Genomic DNA, 27,260 nt, shown 5'->3' on the forward strand with positions numbered 1-27,260 from the left:
AGAGTGACTTGAGACAAAAGCAATTTAAGAACAAAGATAACAAGATCTTGCCTGCTGACCTCATAATTAAGACAATGCGGCATCCTTCTAAAGGTGCCGTGCAGTTTCAGGTGTTGGCGTTATTCAGCAGGTAGAATAGTGCCCTATGCTGCTGATGGGAAGGCAATGTCCAGGAGTGAGTGTTCACAGGCAGTTTTAGGTGCAGACCTCCCTGCGGCTCCTCTATACCCCGCTGCAGTCATTATTCATTCGTATAGACTCTGAACTTTCCACACTACAGCTGTAAATCATTCCCATTATCTGCATGTCCCCTACCTGGCCACAAAGTTCCACGCGGCTGGGGCTTGGACTTACTCCAACGCCAAATTCCCAGTTCCTTGCACTGGGCTAGGCACAAGTGCGTGAGCCATACTAGTGAATATAGTAATGAATGCTCAGAGAACTGAAGGTGTATACATGGGAGATTTACTTGTACCCCAAATTCACCACTGTCACGTGTCTGCTTCTCCAAACATAGGCTTTACATAAAACTAGTCTCCAACCTCAAAAGCCTTTTAGGCAGCGAAGGAATACCAGGCTGCTAGAGCTGGAGTCAGTTCTTTCAGTAGGCAGTGACAGAAGCCTTTTCTATTAGTGACAATACTTCTCAGAGTATTTACAAAGATTCCCCTGCACTGCCACAGGCCAGTACTTCCAAGAATTGAATTTTTAGGAGGAGAGCAAGCAAAAGTGTCCTTTCCACAGCCCATACATAATCCTTCAAACTGTGCTTAGGGAGGACAAGAGGATGTCCACTGCTGTAAGACATTACTTGGTCATCCAGGGTACCAAAGAGGTCTTTTGTCTTGAAAATACACTCCTGCAGAAGGCCTGTGATACACCTGCCAGGTAATATCTAAATTGGGGACACGTTTTTTTATTTTTCTGAGACTGATTTAGACATGGTTTGTAAGAAAAGAAAAACCATAATCGAAACAGTATATTCTGCCTGAACTTTCTTGGACATGACCTCTTCTAGCTGTAGACAAACACAGGAAATACAGCTTGTCACTAAAATGAATAGGAAAAATTAAGAGTTTTCCAACTCACTGAACTCTACAAGTCTTTTTTTTTTTTACCACCACCATGAAAAGGGCAGGAGATTAAATGATACTTGCTATGATTTTATGTTACCTTCTCAATGGTGATACCAAGTTGTGAATCACAAAGTCACTAAAAAATTATTTTGGTTATAATTAAATTTATTTTAAAAAAATGTTTTCTATTTATTGGCAATCCTACAGTATTGATACAAAAGTATACCACATAATCAGAACTCCAGCTCATAGGGAAAAAACTACTATTTAAAGATGTGTTGTTTTTTTTTCCTTATTATTAAGAAAGACAAAACTGAACATTCTAAACATTTTTACTGTATTCAAGACCTTCCAGAGTGTAAAAATTTACAAAATGGGATTCTCATCTGACAAGCAGCAGCACTTGTCAAACACTGTAAAATGTGCTTATTTTAGATGCTTTAAAAAAAACAGGGAAGAAATCAACATTGCAGCAAATCTAAATTTCTAAGTTAGGGCTTGATGTGTCTTTAGTGATCTGAGTTAAAGTACTATTGGACCAGCTAAACAAAATAAATCATGACATCTCAAAAAAGGTAATATAGTAAGAAAAAACCAATTTAATCATTTACTTTAGCAGGCAAGCAATTTGTAAACATTCAGTAGCGGCAGCATCCAAGTTACAATTTAAAAAGAACCAATATTAGTGATTATAATTTTTCCTTCCCTTTCCCCAGAAGAAAAAATATATATATAGAAAGGAAGAAAAAAAGGAAAAGAAAGAAAAAAAGGTGTGGAAATGAATGACCTCAAACACTACAAACATGAACATTCAGTTACGTCTTCTATCAGCCTTCTATGCAGCCTCTCTGTGTTTTATTTTAAAAGATGTATCTACTAAAATGCATTATCTTGCAATAACTTGTACGTGAGCATCTGCAATCTAGGAAGTTGTTCCTGCACAGGAATGTGCACGTGTTATCTCAGTTTAAATCCCATTTGCAAAGGGAACGTTTATGTCTTGATTCAATGCTTCTTTGACTTCTAGTGGCAGGGTGTCAAAAAGGTGATCTTCTACAACAAGCCCACTCTTCTTGAGCATTCGACACTGGCCCAGCTGTGCTGGCAAGCGGTCCAAGCAGTTTCCTTTCAGCTCCAGCTGAGTGAGCTGGGAGAGCTGACCAATTTTTTCTGGGAGGGAGGTGATGCAGTTTTGACCCAGATTCAAAGTCCTCAACTTCACACATTTAAACAATTGTTTTGGCAGAATGTCCACTTTGTTCCCAGTGATATGCAAATGCTGCAGGTTCTGAAGCAATCCTATCTCTATTGGAATCATTGAAATGTTGTTGTAGCTTACATCTAAGCATCTGAGTTTCTGTAAACTAAATACTGCCACTGGTAAGGACTCAAGCTTGTTGTTGGAGAAATAAAGCGACTCCAAGTTTTTGACATGGGTAATGGAGGGAGGAATGGTAACAATTTTATTATGCCATAATTTTAAACAAGTCAGTCGTTTTAAATGCTGGAAACTGATGATCTCCTCAATTGTGCGTATGTTATTTGACTTTAAATCCAGTTCTTGTAAATTAGAGAGGCTGAAAATAGCATGTGGGATTCTCTCTAGCTCACAGTTCTGGAGTTCCAGCTCAGCGACATTCATCATTTTCTTAAGGCTGTTCAGTACCAAGAGTTTAGTGCCGTCATTATGAATGACTAACTTTGTAAGATGTGGAGCCACATCCGTAATGTTGGAGGGAACTTTGGTCAAATTGCTCTTCACATGGAGAATCTTAAGGTGCCGCAGCTCTCGGAGGGACTCGAGTCCTATCATCTTATTGTTTTCTGAGTTCAAATTGCCTATCAAGTACAGCTCTCGCAGGTTTTTGAGCAGATACACCCAGGCAGGAATTTCAGCCACATCGGTGAACTTCACGTGAAGGCATCTCAAGTGATCGCGGAGAAAGCTAAAAGCAGTCTGTTCAACTTTTGCTGGGCAATGGCAGAGATGGAGCTCTTGGAGGTTAGTCATCTGAGAAATCTTAGCGGGAATTTTAGCTTCTGGAATCAGTTCAAGTTTTAGCACATCCAAGTCTGTGAGGTCAAAGACAGCATCCGGCACTCCTGACAGCATGAACAGGTGCAACTCCTGCTTGTCCTGGGCATTGCGTGACACGTGCTGCCTGAGTTTTTCAAATGTCCACTCATGGTTCAAACTAATTTCCCTAAGTTTGTTTTCACTGACTTCTGACAAGAACACACCAAAACGCTTGGAATACAGCTGGTCATACTGGTCTACCATGTGTAGAAGGAACGCAAAGTCATTTTTGACATCTGGAATGTCACTGAAACTGCTCTCCTCTCTGACTTTCTCAAAAGAATATTCCTTCAAAGGTATCCTGAATAACCAGAACAGAGTGTAGAGGCAGATAAAACCATAAACGCAAATAATGGAAATGTAACTGATGAGAAGCTTTTTCAACATGTAAGCCATGTTGTGGGTGCACTCAAATACCTCATAGCCAGTCAGGTGCTCGACTTTGGGCTTGCAGACGTGCTCAAAGCTGATTGCATTGACGAAGTTCGCAGTGTAGCACAGAATGAAAATGAACTTGGCTGTTTTGATGACTGTTTGGACCACATAGAGTTTATAGATTAAGTCACTGTCTTCCACATGGGCACGGAACTTCCTCACTTTCTCAAACAGGGCTTTCGCCTGTTCCCCGTCTTTTTTGTCTAAGATGGTCATGCTGGGAACTTCGATCACAGGCTTTTCAGCTGAGAACTTGAAGCCAGTTTTGTTGATCATTGGGGTACTGGCACTGGGGCTCCCCTCATCGCTGCTGGTGGACACATGCTTTGGTAGAGTCTGGGCACCTGTTATTCTCTGCTTGTTTTCCTCTGAGTCTTCACATGCTGTCTCAGACAGTGCTTTAGTAGTCCAAGGAGATTCGAAGCACTTTCCTAATATTGAAACAAAATGTTCTACTTTTGAGCATGTTTTGGGATATTTGAACCAAAAATTGCTACTGACCATGAGAATAATAGTATGGATAAGGGCAAGGTATGGAAAGTACTTAGAATACCATGGGAGGGCCAGATGGTAACACATCTGGTTAATAAATACATATTGCTGAAAATCCAAGTTTGTTTTTCGGCCTGTTGGATCTTTCTTCTCTTTCCTTGCCTCCTGATTTGGAACTGTGGCATCTGGGTGAGGATATGTGGCTCTGAGAGGTATGTCAGGTGTCACAGCAGATGTACCAAAGGAAATGTCATTCGTTATCCGCCTGTCTTGGTCTTGGCTAGTGGCTGCTTCCATCTTCGGGACCTCAGTGGTGACATCAGTATTTCCGGGTGGCGTGTGTGCCTTTGAGCTTACAGGAGATGGCAACACTGGCAAGCAGACCACCTGATCTTTGGTAAGTTGCATGGTTCCTGCAAAGATGGCTACCATCAACATAACAACAGCCAGGTAATCCATAAACACGTCCCACCATGGTTTCAGGATTCTGTAAGTTGGCTGAATGTCATTAAGGGAAGCAACTTCTGCGAGGGTAAACATTCCTAGAAAACAAGAAAACAAGACATTGTTATGGAGCTGCAAGTGCTCACAGTAAAAGAGGAAAAACCCTATGTCAGCTCCAAACTAAAGTTTCTCATCCAGGTCCTATCTTTTTGTCCAAGACACGTGTGGTAAAAAATGAAAAAGAGAACTATACATGAGGGAGAGAGTCACTTGTTTCTAGTACAGTAGGGTTTTTTTTTTCTTCTTAGGAGAAGGAAAAAAAATAAAGATTCTAGGTAAGAAGTAACAGCAGGCTGTAGCAAGTCTGAAGGTTATGGTTTAGATCTGGGGCGCCTCCCGAAGGGTACTGGGAGCATGGGGGTGATATAACAGTGGACTAATCCACTGTTGAGTTCACAGTGAGGTGCTGTCAGGAGGAGGGGCCTAGCTGGAAGAGGAGGGCCCCTGGGAGCCTGATCTGCTTCCCGGCCACCATGAGGTGAGCAGCTTTCCTCCCCGACTGCCTCTTCCCACTGTGCCGTTTCTGTGGCTGTGCCTCCCAATCAGGGACTGAAACTTCTGAAACGCAGTCAAAAGAAGCCTCTCCTCTTTTAAGCTGTGGGTTTTGTCTCAGCAATGAGGAAAGTGACTGAAACAGTACTGGACCTGGAAGGAAGATGGGAGAGCAGGATGGCTTTTGTTGTGAACTGGATTAATTCAAGGTTAAGAGTGACGCTTTGGGGTAGGAGTGTGAAATGATTTGTTTTTATTTTTATTAGTACATGTTTGCAATTCATAATTATTGCATTCACTGTAGGGAACTGGCACATGTACACAACACATTTCAATTCCTTTTTCTCCTTCCTTCTATTTCCCCTTTTATTCTTCCAGCATCTGTCATTTGTTTATCTTATAAGATCTTATGAAGTTAATCTTTTGTAAGTCAACATTGAAGGGTTTGTGTGCCTTGTTAAACACTTGATACTGTACTTCAGACTGAGTCCAGCAGCACTTACTGAAGTATGATTCTCGAAGGTTTATGTTTCTCATGTGTATAAGACGGATAACAGCTTCTAAGATTCGCTGGAAATTTAAATTATGTAACGACTGCAAGACTGCTATACCTCTTTTTGAGTCCCATAAACAGCTGAAACTAGGGTCTATAATCTAAGGAGTCTTGGTATATATATTTGGAATTGCTGAAACTCTGGCCTTTGGTCCAGAACCTATGGAAAGCATGGAGAATGAAAAGAGGGCCAAAGACCCAAGTGGGCATGAAATAATCAGTGATGCTGCTGCTGAATAAGTTATGACCAGTAAGACACTTGGTGTCTATCAAAGCAGGTGACTCCAGCAGCCACGGAAGGAGTCCTTGTGACCAGACACTCGATAATATGGTCACTATTCATGACCAGCTAGCAGCTTGACCACAAACTAGTTTTTTTGAAATAGTAAATTACAAGAATAGTCATTCTGGAAATAATCAAGTAAAATACAGTGTTTATAAAGGCAAGTAATGGGAAGTGGGCTTCTGTAATCACATACATAAGCCAAATGTTTATTTTATCTTCTCAAATTTGGAAGGTATGACTTCTTCAAAAATATCGTATTATGCTTTGTCAAGAGATTCTTGTATTTGAATATTAAAAAATAAAATTATTTCTTTTAAAAAATTAATGAAATGTTAAATGGTAGAAAAACATAGGATACAAGATAAATAAATACAAATAAACAGCATTTCTACACAATAATGAACCCACCTAGAAAGAAATCAGGAAAACAATTCCATTCACAATGGTTTAAAAAAATTAAAAATTGAGAGATTAACGTAAGGAGGTAAAAGACCTGTATAATGAAAATTACAAAAATCTAAAAAAAGAAATTGAAGATGTCACTAGAAAATGTAAAGACATTACTTACTCTTATATTGAAAGAAATAGTATCATGAAAATGGCAATTTTCCAAAAGTAATCTGCAGAGTCAATGAAATCCCTATTAAAATATCAACAACATCCTTCATAGAACTAGACAAAGAATCCTAAAATATAAGGCCTAGAATAGTTAAAAGCTCTGCTGAACAAAAACAGCAAAGCTGACCACTAAGTGGATCAAAGACCTAGAGAAAAAAAGTTTGAAACTGCTGGAAGATAAAATAGGGAAACATTTTAGCACACACGTGGACTTTATGAATAGAACACCAACAGCACAGAAAATAATACCAAGAATCAACAAATGGGATTACATCAAGTTAAAAAAACTGCAAAAAAGAAAACAAGAGTGAAAAGAAAATCTACAGAATTGGAACAGATTTTGCTAGCTATTTTTCCAATGAAGGACCAATATCTAGAACATATAAAGAACACAAAAAACAAGCAAACAACAAAACCCAAAACAAATGATGCATGTAAAAAAACGGGCAAATGAATTGAATAATACTTCTCAGAAGTATAAATGGCCAATAAGTATATGAAAATATTTGACATCTTTGGCCATTAGGGAAATACAAATCAAAATAATTTTAAGATTTCATCTTATCCCAGTCAGAATGGCTATACTGAACACACACACACACACACACACACACACACACACACACAGGAAGGAATTTGGAGGCAGGAAGAGCAAGACTTTACAGTGTTGGTAGGAATGTAAAATCATACAACCACTATGGAAATCAGGGTGGGGGTCCCTCAAAAACTAAAACTAAAACTACCATTTGACCCAGCTATATCTCTCCAGGGTATATTCTTGAAAGAATTAAAGATACCATGTACTACAGTCATATGTTGGTACTGGACTGCTTTGAAACTCATTGAATTTGGTATTCAATGGCTTAATCCCCCCTGCATACCCTCCAAGTACTCATTTGTTTGATACTCGATACCCAAACCAGAACTTTTCAGTGTCAACTGCTTCGTAACTTGCTGCACTCTCCAGTCAAAATAATCTGTTTGGTACTGTTTTTGGTACTCATTATACCTACTACTGGAACCAATTAACAACAAATACCTAGATATCACTGTATAGTGACACATGCATACCTGTATGTATACCAGCACAATTAACAATAGCAAGCTCTGGAAACAGCCTGGATGCCCATCAACAGATACACGGATAAAAGAAAATGTGGGATGAATATGTAATGGAATACATATACAAAGAAAGAAATATGAACACAAAGAAAAATGAACATATGGTATCTGCAGGCAAATAAAACCTGATACCATCATGATAAGCAAAATCAGACTCAGAAAGGCAGAATCAAAGTCTCTGAAAGTTAAATGTCACATGTTTTCTCTAAGGAGCCTAAAATATAAATGAATGAATAAAATAAAGAAGTGATAGCAGCCAGCTAGATGGTAAACTCTTGGAGCTGGTGGGGGGGAGAGGAGTAAAAAAATAAAAAATGATCAAGATGTGTACCAATTCCCCTAAAATGAATTATCACTATTCTGTATTATAAAAAGTCACTTTAAAAAAAAGCAAGGCAAATACTCAAGATTTTAGGAATACATTTTTTAAAATGAAGAATGAAAAACAGATTTTAACCATTCTATGTCAGAGGTGCCTGCTAAGCTCTCTGATGCTAACTCTAATCTACTGAGTTGTTCTTGTAATTTGTGAAAACTGCTAAAAATCACATTCCCTGACTTTAGGGCTAAGAATGAAATGCCTGGTATCCAGGGTTTGTAAAAAAAAAGACACAACCAAACATATTGGTCAGCTTTCTTCTTGTTGGAAGAAGATAGTGTACCTCAGACCATCTACTTAAAGGAGAAGTTTGTTTTGACTCATAGTTTCAAAACCTGGCCTGCAGGCTGGGGATTTAGCTCAGTGGCACAGCACCTGCCTGGTAAGTGCGAGGTTGTGAGTTCGATTCCCAGTACTGGAGAAAAACCAAACCAAACCAAACCAAACCAAAACAAAAAAACCCCACAAAACCTAGTCTGCTGACTCCAATGTAGGAAAAGCATGGCAGAAGAGCTTATAGAAGAAATCTGCTCAACCTATGGCAGCCAGAAAGCAGACAGTACAGACAGAGATACACCCTGCAAAGGAACAGCACCAGGGATCTTTTTTTTTTTTTTTTCCTCCAGTACCGGGAACCGAACTCACAACCTTGGGCTTGTCAGGCAGGCGCTTTGTCGCTGAGCTACATCCCCAGCCCCAGCACCAGGGATCTATCTCCTCCAACTGGGCCTGACCTCCTACTGGCATATTCAGCTACAAACTCATCACTGCATTAACCCACTGATAGATATAATGCCACCATGACCCAAGCACGTTCTAAAAGCCCCACCTCTAAACATATGACACTTCTGAGGGACATTTCATATCTAAACCATCACATTCTGTTCCTAGTCCTCAAAGGCTCATGTCCCTCTCATTATGCAAAATATATTCAATCCATATCCAAGAATCACTTACGGTTCAAGCATTGCTTAAAAGTTAGTCAGAGGCTCAAGGCAAATTCTTAGGTGTGAGTCCCTGTACAAATCAAAGAGTTCATCCAACATACAATGGCATAAGTTAAACATTCCCATTCTAAAAGGGAGAAGAAATAGATAGGTAGAAAGGAAGAAGACTGAAAGAAGACCAAAACTCAGGGCACTAAAGGCATTTGGTGGCAAGATGTGAGTTCCAGCAGTAGAAAAGCTAACCAACCAATACAAGGTCCTGTGATTCAACCTTTGTCATCTCCAGATGCCTGCAGTGCTATCCTTGTAACTTCCAGTATCTCCAAAAAGCCATTCTCCCTTGTTGTCAGTCCTTCTCCCACTGTTTCCTCTACTTAAAATACCTCCTTCACACTCCTGTCACCAGACTACCCGGTTTCTGTTGTCTTTCCCAGGAAGCTTCCCTGTCCTCTAGGCTAAGTGCGGTGCTCCTCCAATGTCCTGGCACAGGACTCCACTTCTGCCCATCACAGTCCTCATCAGGTCTATGCTGCTGTGTTCTCTGCCTCTACCTTTTCATTTAGTCCTCACCCCAAAGCCACAGTGTTTGCTTATATGATTTCCCACAAGCTTAACAAAATGAGTCAGGGATTATGGTCATCTTCCTTCCAAAGCCAGACACACAGAAGTGCTCCATCAATGAAAGAAATGTATGAGAGCTTGATTATGATTCTTGGCTGCATTAACATTCCAGGAGCACTTACTAATCAATACATACAGCACTGGGCATTTTATAAAATGAATTGCCACCACAAAGCAACCTGGGGCCATGTAAAAATAAAACTCCACACCATGGCTCGGCATAAAAATAGAGGCACACACAGCAGAGAATCTGTGGGATTTTTTGTAAGTGGTGATATTTTGAAGCTGTCAAAGCTTCGGTGGTGGTTTTCATGCACCTCACAATAGGAATGCTTTGATCCCCAGGGAAAGAAGCTGACTGCATTCCCAGAGGACAAAGCAAGAGTGAAAAGGTAGTGGCAGAGAACACAGCAACACGGTACTAGAACTTTACTTTGTTCTGCACCTTTCCAGCAAGGGTAATAAAGCCAATTAACTTCAGAAGAGCATGCAACAACTCCAAGCTCCAATGAGTTATCTTCCACCATACTATCTACCGAGCCACTCCGCCAAGGTTTTTATGCCCCTGCATATCATCTAGCCCATTTCTTTTTTCTTTCTGCGAACTCTTACTCTTTAATTCCCAGCTCAAGAACTATTTTTCCTGTCAACCTGTCATACTACCTAACCGTTAACTGTTTCCAATCCTAGTTTCGTTTATTTCTTTCTCTTTCCCTTTCCCTCTCCCCCTCTTCCTCCCCCCGCCTCTTTCTGGCTTTTTGAGACATGGTCTCCCTGTGCAGTTCAGGCTTGCCTTGAGCTCACTTTGTAGCCTCGCTGGTCTCGAACTCGCAATGATCCTCCTGCCTCAGCTTCCCTCCCGAGTGCTGGGATTACAGGCGTGTGCCTCCTCGCCCGGCCAATCCTAGTTTCTTCAATTAGATTGCTTGCTATTTTTCTTCCACACACCAAGTACAGCCTTACGAGTTTTACATCTGATAAAATTCCCTGCTTTTGCATTCTCAGAAGTAAGTAGGTGAAAAGTTTAGTTTTAGGCTTTGAGGATCAAGGGAATGGCTCCATTTTTAGAAATGTTATATAATATTATAATACCGCCAGAATTCCTAAAATTAAAGATAGGTGTTGGTGAGGATATAGGAGCAATTGAAACATTTGGGAATCTGCATGACCACACTGGGAAACACTTTGGTATTATCTCCAAAACTAAATATATGCATACTCTATAATTGCTAAGTGTATACTTAGGACAAACATATACCTGTCATAAGACACATATAAGAATGCTTGTAATGGCACATAATAGCCTCGAAGTGGAAGCTATCCAAATGCCTATCAGTAAAAGAATAGAAAAATGAAATGGGGTACTGCATTAGAATTACTGGTAGTTTCTCTAACACATAATTTCCATCACGTCTCTGCACCTCTGCATTTATATTTCTTGGGTCAAACTGTATTCCCTACCCCCTCCAATGCTGTCCCTGCTCCTTCTTATCTCACCTTAAGAACCAGCCCTCAGTGAAGTCCTCCCACTCAGCACATGCAGACTTAGGCCTGCCCTGGCCTGAGACTCTCCTGTGCTTTATAGTTACCAGGTCAGAGCGGTTTTCTTAACTTCTCACTGCTTATCGTCCCCATCAAACTGGGAGCCCCTTGCACACAAGGACTATCTGTATCATCGCTGCCCAGCTGCCCCCCACCCCACAGTGCCTGGCACATGGTTGGTGATGTCCCTGACTTCTGGATGTCCTTAAAGACTGCCTTAGAGGCAGTGGTGATTACACAGCTTTCATCACGCTGTCACCCCAAGCCAAGGACAAGAGAGATTACTTCCTTCAGCAGTCAACCCTTGGCTAACAACACAGACACTGGAACACACAAAGAGATTTCATTAGCCCTCACTTAATTTGGTCAGAGAGGTCATTTAAGCTTCTAAGCTTTATACTACTGGGCAGTAAGAATGACTAAATCACAAGTTATTGTAAGAATCAACTGAGAACTTACATAAGAAAGCAGTTTACAAACTATACAAAGTGCCACAAACATGAAAAATAAGAGATGGTAGAGAACCTATGCTGTGGCCTTAGATGGGATTTTAAATACAGGACTCCAGTAATTATTTGGCTTCCATAGCTTAACTTTGCAAACCTATTTCTTTACCTGTCAAGGGAAATCATAGCTCTTCAGCAGGCTAGAGCAGTCTATGAAGGCTGGGTGAGACTGAGGCAATACCCCACATATGCTCCATCTATACACATCCAGCCTTTCCTGGCCAGAGCTTCTGCACATTGCCAAGTTCCTCCACCATATGTACCTTCTTTCTATGCCAGTTTCAGCCCTTGGTACTCCAGGGAAAGCAGGTCTCTTCACTCCAGCCAGGGAGATTAATGGTGTTTTCCCAGTTTTGGTCTGCTATAGCCCTGTACAGGTACCACACCTTAGGGTAAGCCAGGAATGGATGACACTAAGGTACCCTGGCCATAAAGCAGGAAACCAGTACTTTCTGGGACCACTGGTCACTAACTAGCTTGAACCTGAAACACAGGACTTGAACTAATATGTGTTTTACTCCATTTTTATCCACCAAACACTGATGTAATGAATGACATTTGTCTTTCCTACCTTTCAGGAAGTGGTTTCAACCATTAACTGAACTAAAGATGCAACAGTACTCTGAAACGCAACTTTCATATACTGAGTGAGTGTACATGCATGTGTGTAAGGTATATCAAATATATATTCACATAATATGGTGTATTAAGTAACATTATCATTCTCAGGTGACTTTTCAATGAGAAATCAAGTCAAAGAGAGAGGAGATTAGCACTTAGCTGAATCCTGGTATCTTGAGCTCTGATCTGCTTAGTAAGTCTGAACTCAGACTGGCTATAAATGGTTATCAGGAAATTTGTGTGGGTTTTTTTTTTTAACCTAAGTAAGGCACAATTAATTAGCAATTATAATTGCATATATTCTTTGGGTTCTCCTTTAATGCATAGTACGTCTACTGCAAAGGACTTAAAATTACATTATGAAGAAGTGAATCATGAAGAAGTGAAATTCACATTCTAATATTTTTTCTTCATTGATGCAACAGTTGAAAAATCAGCCAAATGTAAGCAAACATTTCTCATGGAAGTCAAGAAAGCTTTTTTAAACCAGAACTTTTTGTAAGAAGGAAGTCACTGGGCTTTGGATGGAGAGAGACGAGGAAAAAATAATAAAATTTTTAAAAAGTAACAAAAATTGAAGCAACAATTAACAGGGATTCAATCTAAGTTTTTTCATGCTTATGACCCAGTTCCTGTTTTCTTATTCAACTATATGGTCAAAAGTAGGCCAGCAACCAATAAACCAGGTTCAAAAATTAATGAATCAGTGGGGCTTGGTAGCACATGCCTACAATCCCAGCACTCAGGGAAGTTGAGGCAAGAGGATTGCAACTTCAAGCCCAGCAATTTAGGGAGATCCTGTCTCAAAAACCAAAAAGGGCTGAGGATGTAGCTCCGTGGTGGAGTGCCCCTGACTTCAACTTCCCTTACTGCAAGCACACACACACACACACACACACCAACACCAACATCAGGTTAAAATGAGAGGTGGGTATACTAAAGAGCACTGAATTGTATACTTTCAGCGGGTAAACGATATGGTATTTGGATTTCATTTCAATAAAGTTGTTAAAATGTAGAAGCCCTCAATCTTTGTTTACCATTAATAGAAACTCGATACTAAAAGTAGATAAAAGTTCTACCCTATTGTACCTGTTCATACTAGGCTACATTCTGAGTTGAATATGTTTTAAAATGATTGCATTATGTAATTTTGTTACAATGAGTTGGTTCAGAAAAAAATCTTTAGGACTTTACTTACTCCTCTTTGAGCATCCATGCTTCACCTGTCACATCTTCATTACAACCTCACAGGGTAAGTGTATTAGAAACACTCCATTTGTGGGTGTCTGGCAAAAACTAAGCCCCCAGAGGTACCTACTGAATCAGAATGAAAAAAATAAACAAAAAACCTCACAAATTTGGTGTTTAAAAACTGTTGCAACAATTTCTTGAATTCTGAACTAGTATGCAGCACTATGTACATACGGTAATCCTGAAATATTGTATAGGATTACTTAAAAATTTTAAAAGTTAGGTCTTGCTAGACATGGAGGTCTTTAGTATGACTATTATGGCTTTGAAATGTTATTTAAAAAGTGTAATGTATGAAAAAGTAAATGGCTTGCTTAATCAATCTAATAATTTTTCATGTAGACAATGATCTTCCTACTTAATCAAATACCAACTTTCATTTACTACCTCTAGATTCTGTAGAAGAAAGTCCCCTGTTTTTGATCCAACAAGGCAAAGGGAGAATATCCAAGAGACTGGTGACGGTTAAACTCTCAAATCCTTCACTGAAATAAGTCAAAGGCGACCAACTGGAAGTTTATAAAGAGCTGATAAACTCCAGCATCACCACAGATGACCCTCCCCCAACACACATAAACATGCATGTGCATGTACATAGAGTACATACACCTAAGTCAGATATCAAAACTTCATACTATTAGAGAAAATAACAAATGCTTCAGCTCCAAAATGGTGAAGAAGGTATAATTTCATTTTTTTGGATAGATCTCTGTATTACTGGTTTTATATAACACTCAGCTATAATGGATACTATAGTTATGCAAGGTACTTTATTGAAAATATAATTCTAAATACAAATAAAACATTTCACTAGGATCACTCTCTCTTAAAAGACTGTAAGAAATTACATTTTTAGAAACAGTGCCCAAACAGGTATGGTGGCACACACCTATAATCTCAGCTGTTTGGGAGGCTGAGGCAAGATCATCACAAGTTTGAGCACATCCTGGCCAATTAGCTGAGACCCAGTTTCAAAAAAAAGTCTAGGGATATAGCTTAGTGTGAGATCTTGAAGTTCAAGCTCCAGTACTGAGGGAAGAAAAGTTCCCTTCAATACTATTTTGGGGTTTTGAAAATAACTAAAACAAATTTTTATGGGGAAACCCCTCAATTAAAAAAGTTTCTTATAGAAAACCTACTACTATCAGATTTCACGATGGGCAAAATCCACTCATTTTATTAACCACTAAAAGCTTTTAAATAAATCCATTTAACACCTGAAGGAAGAGGACCACAGAAAGTTTAGAACTTGTGAAATATAAAAAGAGCTTTACCCAAAGATATCTCAGTATCTCTTTTAGGGTTGTTCTTAAGAGTACTACTATTCGCAGAGAAATTCTGCTTCAAAGCCAAGGAAAAAATTTTAAATATACGTTAACAGATCTAAGGCAAGCTATCTTAGGAATTAACAAAAATGTATTAAGATAGTACTGTGAATTTCTTGCTTTTTGTCCTAGCTCTCAGTTCTAAAGACCTATATGAGAGGTCTCATCATGGAACAATACAAAGGAGATGACAACTCAATGCTTCCACATTTTATTTCACAAAACCATAGAGTTGCTCTATGAATTATCACTAGCATTGCCTTAACCATGAAATCAGGACAACAAAAGTTCACAAATGCTTTAGTTCCTATGGGCTCCACATGGTATGACACCTTCTACTAGAAACATGATTTCATGTAGTAAGTGTTTAGAGTACTCTCTTCGTGCTAGATCTAGGTTCCGGGGATTAAAGAAGGGAATAGTTTAAAATTATGCTCTTAGTGTGAAAGCATCTTACAGAAAACAAAATGAACAGGTATAATGGCGACAGCTGGACTGGCCCGTAAGAGAAGGTCCAGCAGCTGATGGACTTTAACAAAGGCTTGAAAGAAAGCCATTCCAAGCCAAGAGTGAGTCAAATCCTTACAATCCTACCCTCAATCCAGTTTACAAAGCAGCCAGAGAGATTTTCTTTTCTGCCTTTGTAATGAGCTACATCCCTAACCCTTTTTAATTCTGAGGTAGGGTCCCACTAATTGCTAAACTGCCCAGCATAGGCTTGAATTTGTGATCCTGCTGCCTCAGCCTCTCAGAGTGCTGGGATTACAGGTATGTACCCTCACATCTGGCTAGCCGCCTGAGGAGATTTCTAAGGCTAGCTATGCTTGCATTTCTAAATTTCCTTCTTTCCATCTGTAAGACAGATCCCTTAGTCCCAAACGGACAATTTCCCTTTTCTGTTTACTCACCTTGGCTATTTCTTCTGCAGTATGTACAGCACATGCCTGAAACTGGGCTAAAGAAAAAGGGACATCATAGGATGTAGCTCCCTGAAACCCTAAGCAGCTTTCCATGGGCCCACAAGCTTGCCACATTCTCTTCCAATTCTCTGGGACAGAACAGCCAGCTAATCACAGACCCATGGATCACTCTGATCTGGATAGGGATGGTGGGGACAGCCTGCCAGTCTTACTCCTTGTACACGTGGTAAAGACTGCTAGAAAGCACCTAAACACCTTGACCAAGTGCTTATGCTACTACCCTCAAACACTTTTCAAAGATAGGAAGATAAACTGGGCTTGGTGGCACAGAATGGTAATGCCAGCGCTCTAGGACACTGAGCAGGAAGATTCTAAGTTTGAGCCCAGACTGGGCAACACGGTGACTTAGCAGGATTCTGACTCAAAAATAAAAATAAAACAAAGGGCTGAGAATTGTAGCTTAGTGAGACAGCCCTGCGTTCAACCTTCAGTATGGCCCCCTGCAATAGCAGGAAGGTAAGTATTAATACAAATTGTAACCTTTTGATAGGTGGCTTATTTAGTCGAAAGAGCTCCTTGGTATGGAGACTGAAGCCACTACGAAAAGAAGTTAATGCAGTGTCAGAAAATGGTTGTTTGGAGACACTCGCACAACCTCAGTTCTGGTTCCCTTACTCCTTTTCCAAGTGGTCTGAGTTCCTCCCCTCAGGGGAGGTGAGTTTCTTTTATCTGCTTGTCCCAGGGTGCAGCACAGAAGAGGCACTTAATAAAGGTTTGTCAGGAGAAGGAATCAGGAAGACCTATAGCAGCATTTGAGGACAGTGCTTTGAAGGCCCTGAACCTGAACCAAATGCCATCCGCGAGAAAAGGTCACTATTAATTATGCCAAAGTTAAAATGACCAGCTTTGACAGGCATTTTCAACATCCCATATGACAACACATTATAGCTCTCTGAAAGAGGTTATTCTGAAGCTCACTCATTCTAATAGACCATGTGTGGGCAGTTTGGCTCATAATGAAGTATTTTAATATGGAAACCAAGACAAAAGTGAGCGTAGGCATATCTCCACTAGATCACTCTCCTGGTGGGAGGGAGGTGATAAACTGGCATGATCTCCGGGGCAGAGGCAAGCAAGACTGTCTCAGTATACAACAGGTGACATGAAAAGCCAGGGGGGAAGGAGCTCCGCTGGCGAAGTATCCTTGAGCTTATGAGGCTGCCAAAGCCTCAGGCCTCCTCCTCGTTCAGCATGGGGTTTTCTGCCCTTTAGAACAGACGGGCAAACGGGCAGGGATTCTGACAGAAGGTGACCCTGAGCTAGTGGACAGTGTCCCATCTGACCATGTGCAGTGTACTCTAGTCAATAAATAAAGCAGAACACTGTGTCCCAGTAACACACAACTGCCTGCCACATGGTAAGCACACGGTAAAAGCTATGTTGTCATTCACTGTGTTGAACTAAATGTTTTACATAAGAAATCCTACAAAACTTTACTACTTAGTACTAACTTTGCCCTTCATAATGAACTGATACAAAGAGCCATGGAACACAGATGTTCTCTGCTTGGCTTTGGCTTCTGTGAAATTCACGCACATTTTATACAGGTGTTGTAAGCCTTTACCTTTCGTCTAAGTCTTCATTTAATCATTCACTGCGCCATCCAATACTGTACTGTACACTCAGGTATTAACATTATGCATATTCCTGGGGAAACCTGGTGAGCAAAATCAGACATATTTCTTCTCCCCCACAGGTTATATGAATGAAGCTGCCCACTGTGAAGAGCTACCAAGAGAGGAAGGGCAGCTGTTGATATGCCATGCATGAAAGAAGCATGAAGGGCAAAACCCTATTTTCTCCCTTTCAAAAGCCCTAGTACTACTTTCCCATCTCTCACTTGTGCTCTTTTTCTTAAAGAGAGCTTCTTTAATGTTTAAAATTCTGATTTCAGAAAGTCTGGACCATTCCCTGGTTGCACCGAAATATGAAAGTGGACCGGGGGGGTTTCCTGCAGTCAGCAAGATCAGGGAGGATTTTCTGAGGAAGTTCTGGCTGCAGTGAGGTGTGAAGAAAGAGTGTAGGGGAAGGCTGGCCTCCAACACACAAAGGCCCATAGAAAATGGGAGCTAAGAATACTGAGTTCTGGCACTGCAGGAAGCTTAGAGAGTGACTACATGCACGGTGAGATGCTGCAGACCCTGGAGGTTGAGTCTGATCTCATCACACTAAGGGCAGTGGGAAGTCGTTGATGTGTTTTTAGCTGTGGGTGGGTGGGTGGGTGAAAATTAGACTTGCATCTTTTTATGAAAAGATTACTCTGGGCTTCCTATACAGGTTTGACAGAAGACGTAAGGCAAAGGAAGCATGTAGTGGTTACAACCAGGCTGCAGAGTACATGGATTGTTTATAAAGCTATTAGCTTCCAAAGAAAGAATAACAAGACTTTATAATGACTGACGGTGAGGATAAGGTGTCAAACATGACCCCAGGTTTCTTTTATTTTCTATTTCATTGTTCTAGTCTTTGTTCTTGCACTCTGATTTTCATGAATTTATTAATGAATTTTTCCAGAAGCCCCTCCAATTTTTTAAAAAACAGGCAGACTATATATAAAAATAAAAATAATAAGCCCTCACATGCTCAGATAAGAAACATATCGTGAACTCCATAATCTTAGCAGGAAAAAATATTATTATACTGTTACGAAAATACAAGTGATTAATACCTATTTTACTGAATAATTTTGGAGTAAAACATACTTTGAAAACCCAAAATACTTAAATTTGCCTTTAAGTACACTTAGAAAACACATACATATTACAATATAATCAGAAGTGAGTTAGCTTAAGAATCCTACAGTCAAAGCCTATGATTATTCATGTTAGGAGAATAGTTTCTGAAATAACTAAAATAGACACCAGTAAAACAAACAAAAAGACACAAAAACATTTCATGATTTGTTTTAGGGAGATAGGAAAAGGCAACACAGTTTCATTCTGTGTGAGTTTTCTTTAGATCAATGTGAAAAAGAGCTTACATTTTATAAGTAAACAATGGCCAAGAAGTATTGTGGCAGCTAGGGTTCCCTTGTGCAGACATAGGGTGACAGGATTACAGAGATGGCAAACCTCTTAGAGACAAGCGCCAAACTGCACCCCAAAACCCACTTATTCATGGCAAAGTGTCATCACTGCAATTAAACCTTAATACTGAGGTTTTAATTTAGAAGAAAATGACTCATATATTAACACCTTTTGTCTTAAAAGAAAAACACAATAACAGGCATGCCAAAGGTTTGTAACCACTGTATTAGAATAAAACCAAATACTTTAATCCCAGACAAGATAATCAACAAAAGGCATGATTTGTACACAAATACCCTAGAGTCTCTTTAATTGAGCTAATTTGAAATAGAATTTCAATTTTAGGTAGGGAGCATAATAGGTAGGAACATGGCTTAAGGCATTAGCATCCCTAAGATTTCATCCCATCTCTATCTCTTACCAGTTCAGCTGTAAAATGGAACACAGATGATGCTTCCTATCACTGTGTAAACTCAGGCCTTCTCCTCATCGGTGACACGGCAATAAGATACCACTGTGACAAAACACACACACTGTTCCCCTACCAGCTACTCCCTGAAATTGACTTGGATGTCTGGACAGATTGGGGAGAACCTAGAATTGGCAACATGGCGACGACGGAGAGTAAAAAACAAAGGATCCTGAATGCTGGGTGTGGGTGAGAAAATAGGAAAAACAAAACAAAAAAAACAGTATGAGGAGTGTTTAAGAGAGTAAAGGTGTAAACCAAATACAGTGGCACAGAATCAAATCTTCCCATAAGGCCAACACTGAACCACTGAATTTGATTCCGTTCTCACCCAATTCGGTTTGTGACCAGAGTCGTGCAAAGAATTAAGTTTGTGAACGAGGTACCACGGCTGTAATGCAAACTTTAAGGACAGTCAAGACCTTTAAAAAATCGTATATAGCCTTTGGCAATATAATCTCTGTCATAGTTAAATTCACTATTGACATAAGGAAACATCTCAGCACTAACTTAAAATTCCTCCAAAGGGCTGGCCTTTTAAAGTAACAGAAAGCCATACTTTTAGAACTAGGATAAGCTGGTAAACTTAGCTAAATATTACCTTTTTCCCATTTAAAAGGATTTGATAAAACAAAGAAGTCTGTGTTTTTAAATTTAATTTGTTTAATCTTGTTTCTAAACACTTCTGAGAGGACATTTTTGTTTGTTTGTTTTTGTTTTTTTTTTCCCGGTAGCAGAAATTGAACTCACGACCTTGCGCTTTGCCAGGCAGGCGCTGTGCCGCTGAGCTAAATCCCCAGCCCCCTGAGAGGACATTTAGAACTAGAAGAGCTTCATGGTGATCTCCCTCTCCCCAAATTATATAAACTACTGGAGTTTTAATAGCCACAGTTATGACAGAAGTTACTAATATTAAGAAACATTTAAGATTAAGGGCAACTTCATTTATTCAGCAATTCACCTCAAACACTACACACTGAAAATTTGTGGTTGAAGATAACTTATCTCGCCCATACTAGACCTCACAAAGTGTTTCTGTCATGAAGCTATCAAGCCAATAGCCACTTACATTTTCAATAAATGTCTGACTTAGTGTGTTAGGTGCTGCGCAATATAGATGGTACAGCAAACTAGACACAGTCTTTGTGCTCAAGAGTTTAAAGATCTGTTTGAGCTTACCTTAAATATTCTGGGAAGGATGGAGTAAGGACCACTACCACCATTTTGACTATAAATATTAAACAAAATAATCCAAAATGCCAATCATGTATATAACAAGAGGATTGATAATGGAGACCAGCAATATGAAAAAAAAAAAAAAATTCACCATATAAACTAGGAGGCTTTTGAGGATGACAAGTGTTAAACAAGGTGAGCCATCAGGATAAAGTAAAAACAGGGATTCTTCCAGTAAAACCAGGAATGACTGTCATCCACATGAGCTAGAGACATCTGATGCCATATGTAAGGCACATGCATAAAACCTAGGTGTTTTTAGACATATAATTTGTAGACATTATATATTACATATTTCAGTTACAGCCCATTCTAAGTATTTGATATTTCAGGTTAGTCCTCACTATTTTATGAGTAGTGACTGGCCTTTTATCATGGCCGTTTGTTGCATATTACAATTATTTTCTAATAAGAAATCTTGAATTAAAAAACATGAAATAGACATAAACAATCTAAACAGCACTGTGTGTGTATTTCCTATGTATTTAGAAAACAGTAGTCTTTGTACTGCCCAAAGTGGGAAACAGCTGAAGCTGCCCATAGGTAGAAGAGGCCCTGTACCAATAACTGAGAGGATCTGTATTTCAGCAAAAATATATGCATCCTGTTCCTAGAACGCTGGGAAACACTAGCCAGGGAATTAACCCAAATTATGCAGCACTGGGAGAGGATACTTATGTATACACATGATGGCAAGGAAAAAATAATTCTTTCCCTGAGAAAGAGAACAGTCAATATTACCTGCCAGAAAATATTTCAGAAAATCACTGAATATAAAGTATGAGTGATGAAAACAACAGAAACAAAATAAAGTATGAGGGATGAAACAGATAAACAGTGTAGAAAAAAATTCCCTTCTACAAGTCTGTCTACAGTATATGCTTGTGTATCTGGTTCTAACAATTTTCACTACAAATGTACTGGTAGGACATGAGCTACAAACTTCTTCTAGTTTAACTCTGCATGCCACAGTTTTCTGGAAGGTGGGGGAGAAGGGGGAAAAAAAGAGGCAGTGAAACCCTTTACCTACATGTAGCAGCTGCTGAAACTTTCAAGGTAGTTCCAGATGGGTTTGAAGAAAACAAAACAAAAGGAAACAGAACAACCCTTCCCCCCATCTCACCTCTTCCCAGGCTACTTTTTTAAACAATTTTTTTCCATTGGTACTGGCAATCGAACTCAGGACCTTGCGCTTGCCAGGCAGGTGCTGTGCTGCTGAGCTATATTCCTGGCTACTTTTTAAGAAATTAATGTTATTGGTGCATTTCAGATAACGATCACATTCATCATAGAGAATTTGTAGCTGTACGTGTGTATTTTGATTCTTTTTTTTCCCATTCCCTTCCACTCCCTCCCACCCCTCTTCCCCTCATTTACAAAAGCTTTCTTTCCATTTTTTCCTCCTATTCTCTTTATTCCCAGGTTACTTTTTAATCAAAGCTGTTCTTCATTTTTGTCAATAAGGACAACTTAGTACCACCCAGAGTCATTCTGTCTACTTTCTGGTAGCACACGCCTGCCATGACCACCACTCAATTTAGCTGAGCACACTGGTGACAGAGAGAATACCTCATGGCTTCATTTACAACCAGCTATGACCACATGCAGAATACTTGGGACCAACAGTAACCAAGTATTTCAAGTCCGATGTCCTGGTAACCTCCCTGAAGTTCATGTTCCTAAGCTGACCTTTCTATTTCCTTTTTGGGTAACACTCACTTTATGGTCAATCCTTATCTGTAATGCAAATATTTCTTCAAGTACTACTGAACAGCTTAGCGTGAAAGATAGAAAAGTGTTTTACATGAATAAATAATTCCACACAAATTTATAAATAAAAATTGTATAATTTGTTATTAAGTTGATATAAAATCATAAAAATAATATGTGACATTATTTTAACAATGTGAAGAGGGTGAGACCTGTGAGAGACAAAATGACCTGGACAATTATGGAGAGGATTTTCTTTTCAGGTTGTTTCAAACCAAACCAAACCAAACCAAACAAAACAAAACCTTCATTAATGAGGGCTGTCTCAAAGAAAAGGAGGCAACCTGGAGTTTTACAGGCAGGTAAACAAAGAAGCCATCTGAATCTCATAGGCATCAGGAAGAAGGATGGAGATGAACGATGGAGAAGGATCTCGGCATACTTGAGAACAAGGTGGTCCTTCGTGGCTTCCCAGAGCACAAAAGGGTGCTGTGGGGCAGCTTTGGGGAAATTAAAGGATGCAGGAGCAGGATTTTTTCCAGGAACAGGATTCAGACAAACTACGATGACACTGTAGGATCTGAATTAGAAGTGGGCAATAAGGAATCTCTGTTTTAATATGTGGGGCAATGAGCTCATTGGTCCATTAGCCTGCAATCCCAGCACTCAGGAAGCTAAGGCAGGAGGATCAACTCCAAGGCCAGGCTAGGCTATATAGTCAAATGCTGTCTAAGTAAAGGAAATGAAACTAAACAAAACAAAAAAACAAAAACAGAATGGAAGTGGGACTGCAAATAAGTGAGTGGAGGCAGGGAAGTGACTGAGAAGACTACTCTAGTCAAGAGCATTTCCACATAAATTCAGTTCTGTTTGGATACCTAATTTAACCAGAGACAGCAAGGTCACTTAAATGTCAAAAGAAGGGTCTGGGACAGAATTAGATCTATGGGTAATTAGTATATGGAAGATAACATCCTCCAAGGACGGAAAAGGGTAAATGGCCCAATCCTGGGGCTCACCAACACTTGGGAACAGGCGGGAGGAAAGGACTCGGCCTAGACAGAAGGAAGAAAGGGTCAGAGAAGGAAGAAAAGGCTGGCCTGGGAGTCACAGCAAGGAAACACTTCAGGAAGAGCGACAGCAGGCAGCAGCCCACGGCACAGGTGAGTCACAGAAGTCAGGACTACAACTGACTGTTGGATCTGGACTGGAGGCCAGGGCACGTTCGGTGAAGAATTCTGGCTCTCGGTGGGCAAACAGCACGTGAGAAACTAGACATTCCCTTCTGAAAACTTCCCCGGGGAGAAAAGGAAAGCCTGGGGCAAGAGCAAGAATGGAAGCAGACAGACTTGATGGAAGTTATAATTTTTAGGATGGGAAAGGCGCAGGGAGGAAGAAACTGAAAATGGCGAGAAAGTGCAGAGATGTTTCTGAGTCTGCAAAGTTAAATCATATATGTACTGTAAACTAGTACAGGAGTTGGCAGGTACAAAGATTAAGGAACTCCAATTGCTATGGAAGTTATTAAAGAGTTGGACGTAAGATGTTTGGCCTCTGCCTTCAGTGAGCTGGTAAACATCAACACTGCTAAACACCTTACTCATCCAGTCATAAAACTTCGAAGAGTCATTTTGGGAAAGTTTAAAGAAAAACAAAGTGCCTTTGCATAAGTGATTCCACAACCCATGTAACTTAGCCCCTCCCATGTGCCCTGCCCCTGCCCCTGCCAAAACCCCCAGTGTACACCTCATGGCCACGTGGGTGCGTAGCTCTGTATATGTTCAAGCAAAGCAAACGGTGCCAGACTTTCTCACCCGTAAGCTCCCTGAGAAGGTTAAGCATTAAACAACTCAAGTCAGCACACACTGAAAAGAAGAAGGTAGAGAAAAAAGTATTATTCCTAAGGAGAGTGTCAGTGACCTCAGCAGCTTAATTTAGCTCTCATTTCCTTGGCCACACCATGGAGGGGAATGGATGAGGTAAGGAGGTGAGCAACTATGCACTGCTGGTGACTTCACGTGGCAAGTCTTGGGCTGTGTTTTACCACTTAACACTGAGGCTACTGTACTGCAGCAGATATGCAGGGCAGCCAGAAAGAAAACAATTCCTGTTGAGGAGCCAAGCACTTTCACACTTGTGCTCACTAAATGTCATGCCCACCATGAACAGCATCATTATGGCTCCGGTTTTACTGAGAGGAAACAGGCTTAGAAGGGTTTCACTAATTTGACCAAGACTGTACTGCTAATATATGTGGACCAGGATGCAAACTCAGATCTGATCAACCCTACCAAGCCCAGAGTTGCCCCCTTCAGTTATTTTTAAGTTAGTGGTTAGCTCAAATTAGGCTCCAAAAACTTACATATCATTAGAAGAATTTCTCCTTAATGAAGGAGACAAACTGCTACCATAGTACACTAAGACCAAAGTCTAAAACATGCAACTACAAGTTACAACCCAATTCCCATTTAATGACAGTATCACCATCTTTTCATCACCTCAGCATTTAAAAAGCACTTCCACAGACTCTAATGAACCTGATCCTTACGAACTGCTGAGAAACAACGGCATAAGATCTGTCTTATGTTACAGTCAAGAAACTGCTGCAGCACAAAGATGGTAAAGATGGCAGGATGGAATTATAGAGCCCCGTAACATCACATGGATGGAAATGGCCTCCAGTGAGTGTCACAATCTCAAATTTTTACTTCTCCAGAAGCGGTGGTAAAAAGGTCCGGGCAAATATTCAGTGTAAACTCTTCCTTAGATTTAGGTTATGAAGAAGATTCCTCATTTATTTGGAATTTGCTTAATAATAACTATTAAATGCAATTCTTATTCTGAAAGAGTAAATAACTCACAGAGCCCTGCCAGTTCTTAAATACAAAATATGTACTGATTACACTCTGTGGACAGAGTAGTACCTTAGCTATTATTTATGACTTTATAAAGGAAGGGCCAAGGGGACTTGGTATATTTACTATATCCTTATAATTCTACTTTTCCAAATAAATTCCCTTTAGTGCTTCTGAAAAGATGTACCATCTGAGTCATATCTGTCTCTTAAATTAGGAAATAAAAAAAAAACACATGGTATTAGAGAAAACATTTCCAGCTATTACTTTTAGCTAGTTGCAGTTACATAATCAAAGCCACCAAGCTACCTCCTAGTAATCTATACCTACTGACTACTTTCTGTAAACAATGGTATGTGAGGACACAGTGTGTTTCTTAATGTCTCTGATCTTTCTTCACTAATGACACAATCACAAGCAGAAACAAAACAAAAAGCTAAACAAACAAAAACCAGACCTGAATTGCACAAACATGGCCTGAGAGATAGTAATACCACAGATAAATTACAGTTCTGCCCTAAATCAGCACTGTCATCAACCTCACAGAGAACTTTCTGCCCAGTCAAATCTGCCTTAATTGGTTCTCATCTCATTGCTGAAAAAAAAAAAAGAGTGTGCTCGCGTCATCTGGGGCAGCATCATGGGAATTTCTCTCTCACACAACACTGTTTAAAGCTCCAGCAAGTACATCTAGTTTTCAAGGAAATACTAACAAGAAACAGGTTGAGGGTATTTTCCACTGGTTTAAAAATAAAGCATCCTACTCTTTAAAAAAATAAATCTCAGAATTATAGGAACAGGAAGCAGCAGCTGGATTTATCAGCCTTCATTTCCTCTGAGAGTCACAGTAAGGAACTCCCCATTGAGACAAAGCAAGCCTGAGGCTAGCCGATCCTGCTGGGACCCACAATCCGCCTGAGGCTACAGAGGGTTACAACAGCCAATGGCGGCGGGCCACTTCGAAATCACACTATTCACTTTACATTATAGCGCTTTCAATGTCCAAACATTTTGCAAAAAATGAAAACTCTGACTAGCCCCTATACACACATGTCATTCCTGGATGTGCCTGGTCTTATCTCTCACAAAACTGTGGCCCTCTTAGGCCCACTTTAGGCCTTCAGTAGCCCCAGGACATCAGAAGATCCAGCCGCATCCTGAGGAAGTCTGTTCTGATGGCTGAATTGGAAAGAAGCACGGGAGTTGGGTAGGTTCTGGTCTTCTTTCAGTCACTTGTGAATTGTGGCTGAAATATTTGATCCTACTCAGCTTCAGTTCTCATCCGTGGCAAAGATGAGAACTAATCCAAAGTTAGTGTGGCAGTAACTGTGAAATATTCTGTATGTCACCCATAAATAAAAACTGACTAGGGTAACAGCAATACCCATACTTATATAAGGGGCTATTTCAGCTCTAAAGCTTTCACAAATATCATTTTGTGTGATCTCTAAAATGATATAGCAGGACTGGTAACAATGGCGTTGTCATCACTGTTTCATAAATGAACGAGTCTAGAGGTACATGGAAGGAAAACTGAGTCCTAACTCTTTAGCAAGTGTTCAAATAATTTGAAAAATAAGTACGCGATGGCGTTACAAAAGCCATTCAAGTACCAGGACTGTTATTCTGGGCAAGTCCCTTCACCTCTCAGGCAACACATGATTCATCCACTTGCCACTAGGCTGATGGCAGACAAAGTTAAATGAGACTTGGTTCCACCTCCTGAAGAACTCCCCTGGAGGCAAGATGGGGGTGGGAAGAAGTGACATACAAACAGATTAATTACAAATCAGTACTTACTTAAAATATGGGGTATGAACAAAATACTGTGGGATCACAAAGCAGGAAATGACTAACTCTGGGGGACTCATGGAAGAATTCCTCTTAGTTGTAAACTGGGAAAAGAAGGAAATCAGACTACAAATTTGTCAATGTTTGTTTTGGTGCCTAAAACAGAAAACTAGGTTTAGAGAGACTGTCAACAACCTCAAGAAACAGCACAATTCCTCTTACTCATCTCCTCACAGTCCATGAATATATCATTTAAAATAATTTAAGTATCTTAAGTGTTAGAAAATTGTACATCTGTAAAGTGGTAGGATCAGAAGTCTTTGTATTTTATAAAAGATATACA

The 27,260-nt window shown here is 40.0% G+C and overlaps 1 protein-coding gene across 1 annotated transcript in view; it reads right to left on the bottom strand.

Annotated features, from left to right (window-relative positions):
• Window positions 1–1,655: 1,655 nt before the first annotated feature.
• The window catches only part of Lrrc8d (leucine rich repeat containing 8 family, member D), a gene marked incomplete in the record, with an annotated part of 123,090 nt that continues 97,485 nt past the window's right edge, over window positions 1,656–27,260 (bottom strand). The window contains 1 exon segment of the mRNA XM_013514441.1: window positions 1,656–4,622. Within this exon segment, the coding sequence (XP_013369895.1) occupies window positions 2,044–4,620 (2,577 nt within the window).

The sequence above is a fragment of the Chinchilla lanigera genome, unplaced genomic scaffold, assembly GCF_000276665.1.
Source record: "Chinchilla lanigera isolate Chin_1 unplaced genomic scaffold, ChiLan1.0 scaffold00022, whole genome shotgun sequence".
Lineage (NCBI taxonomy): Eukaryota > Metazoa > Chordata > Mammalia > Rodentia > Chinchillidae > Chinchilla > Chinchilla lanigera.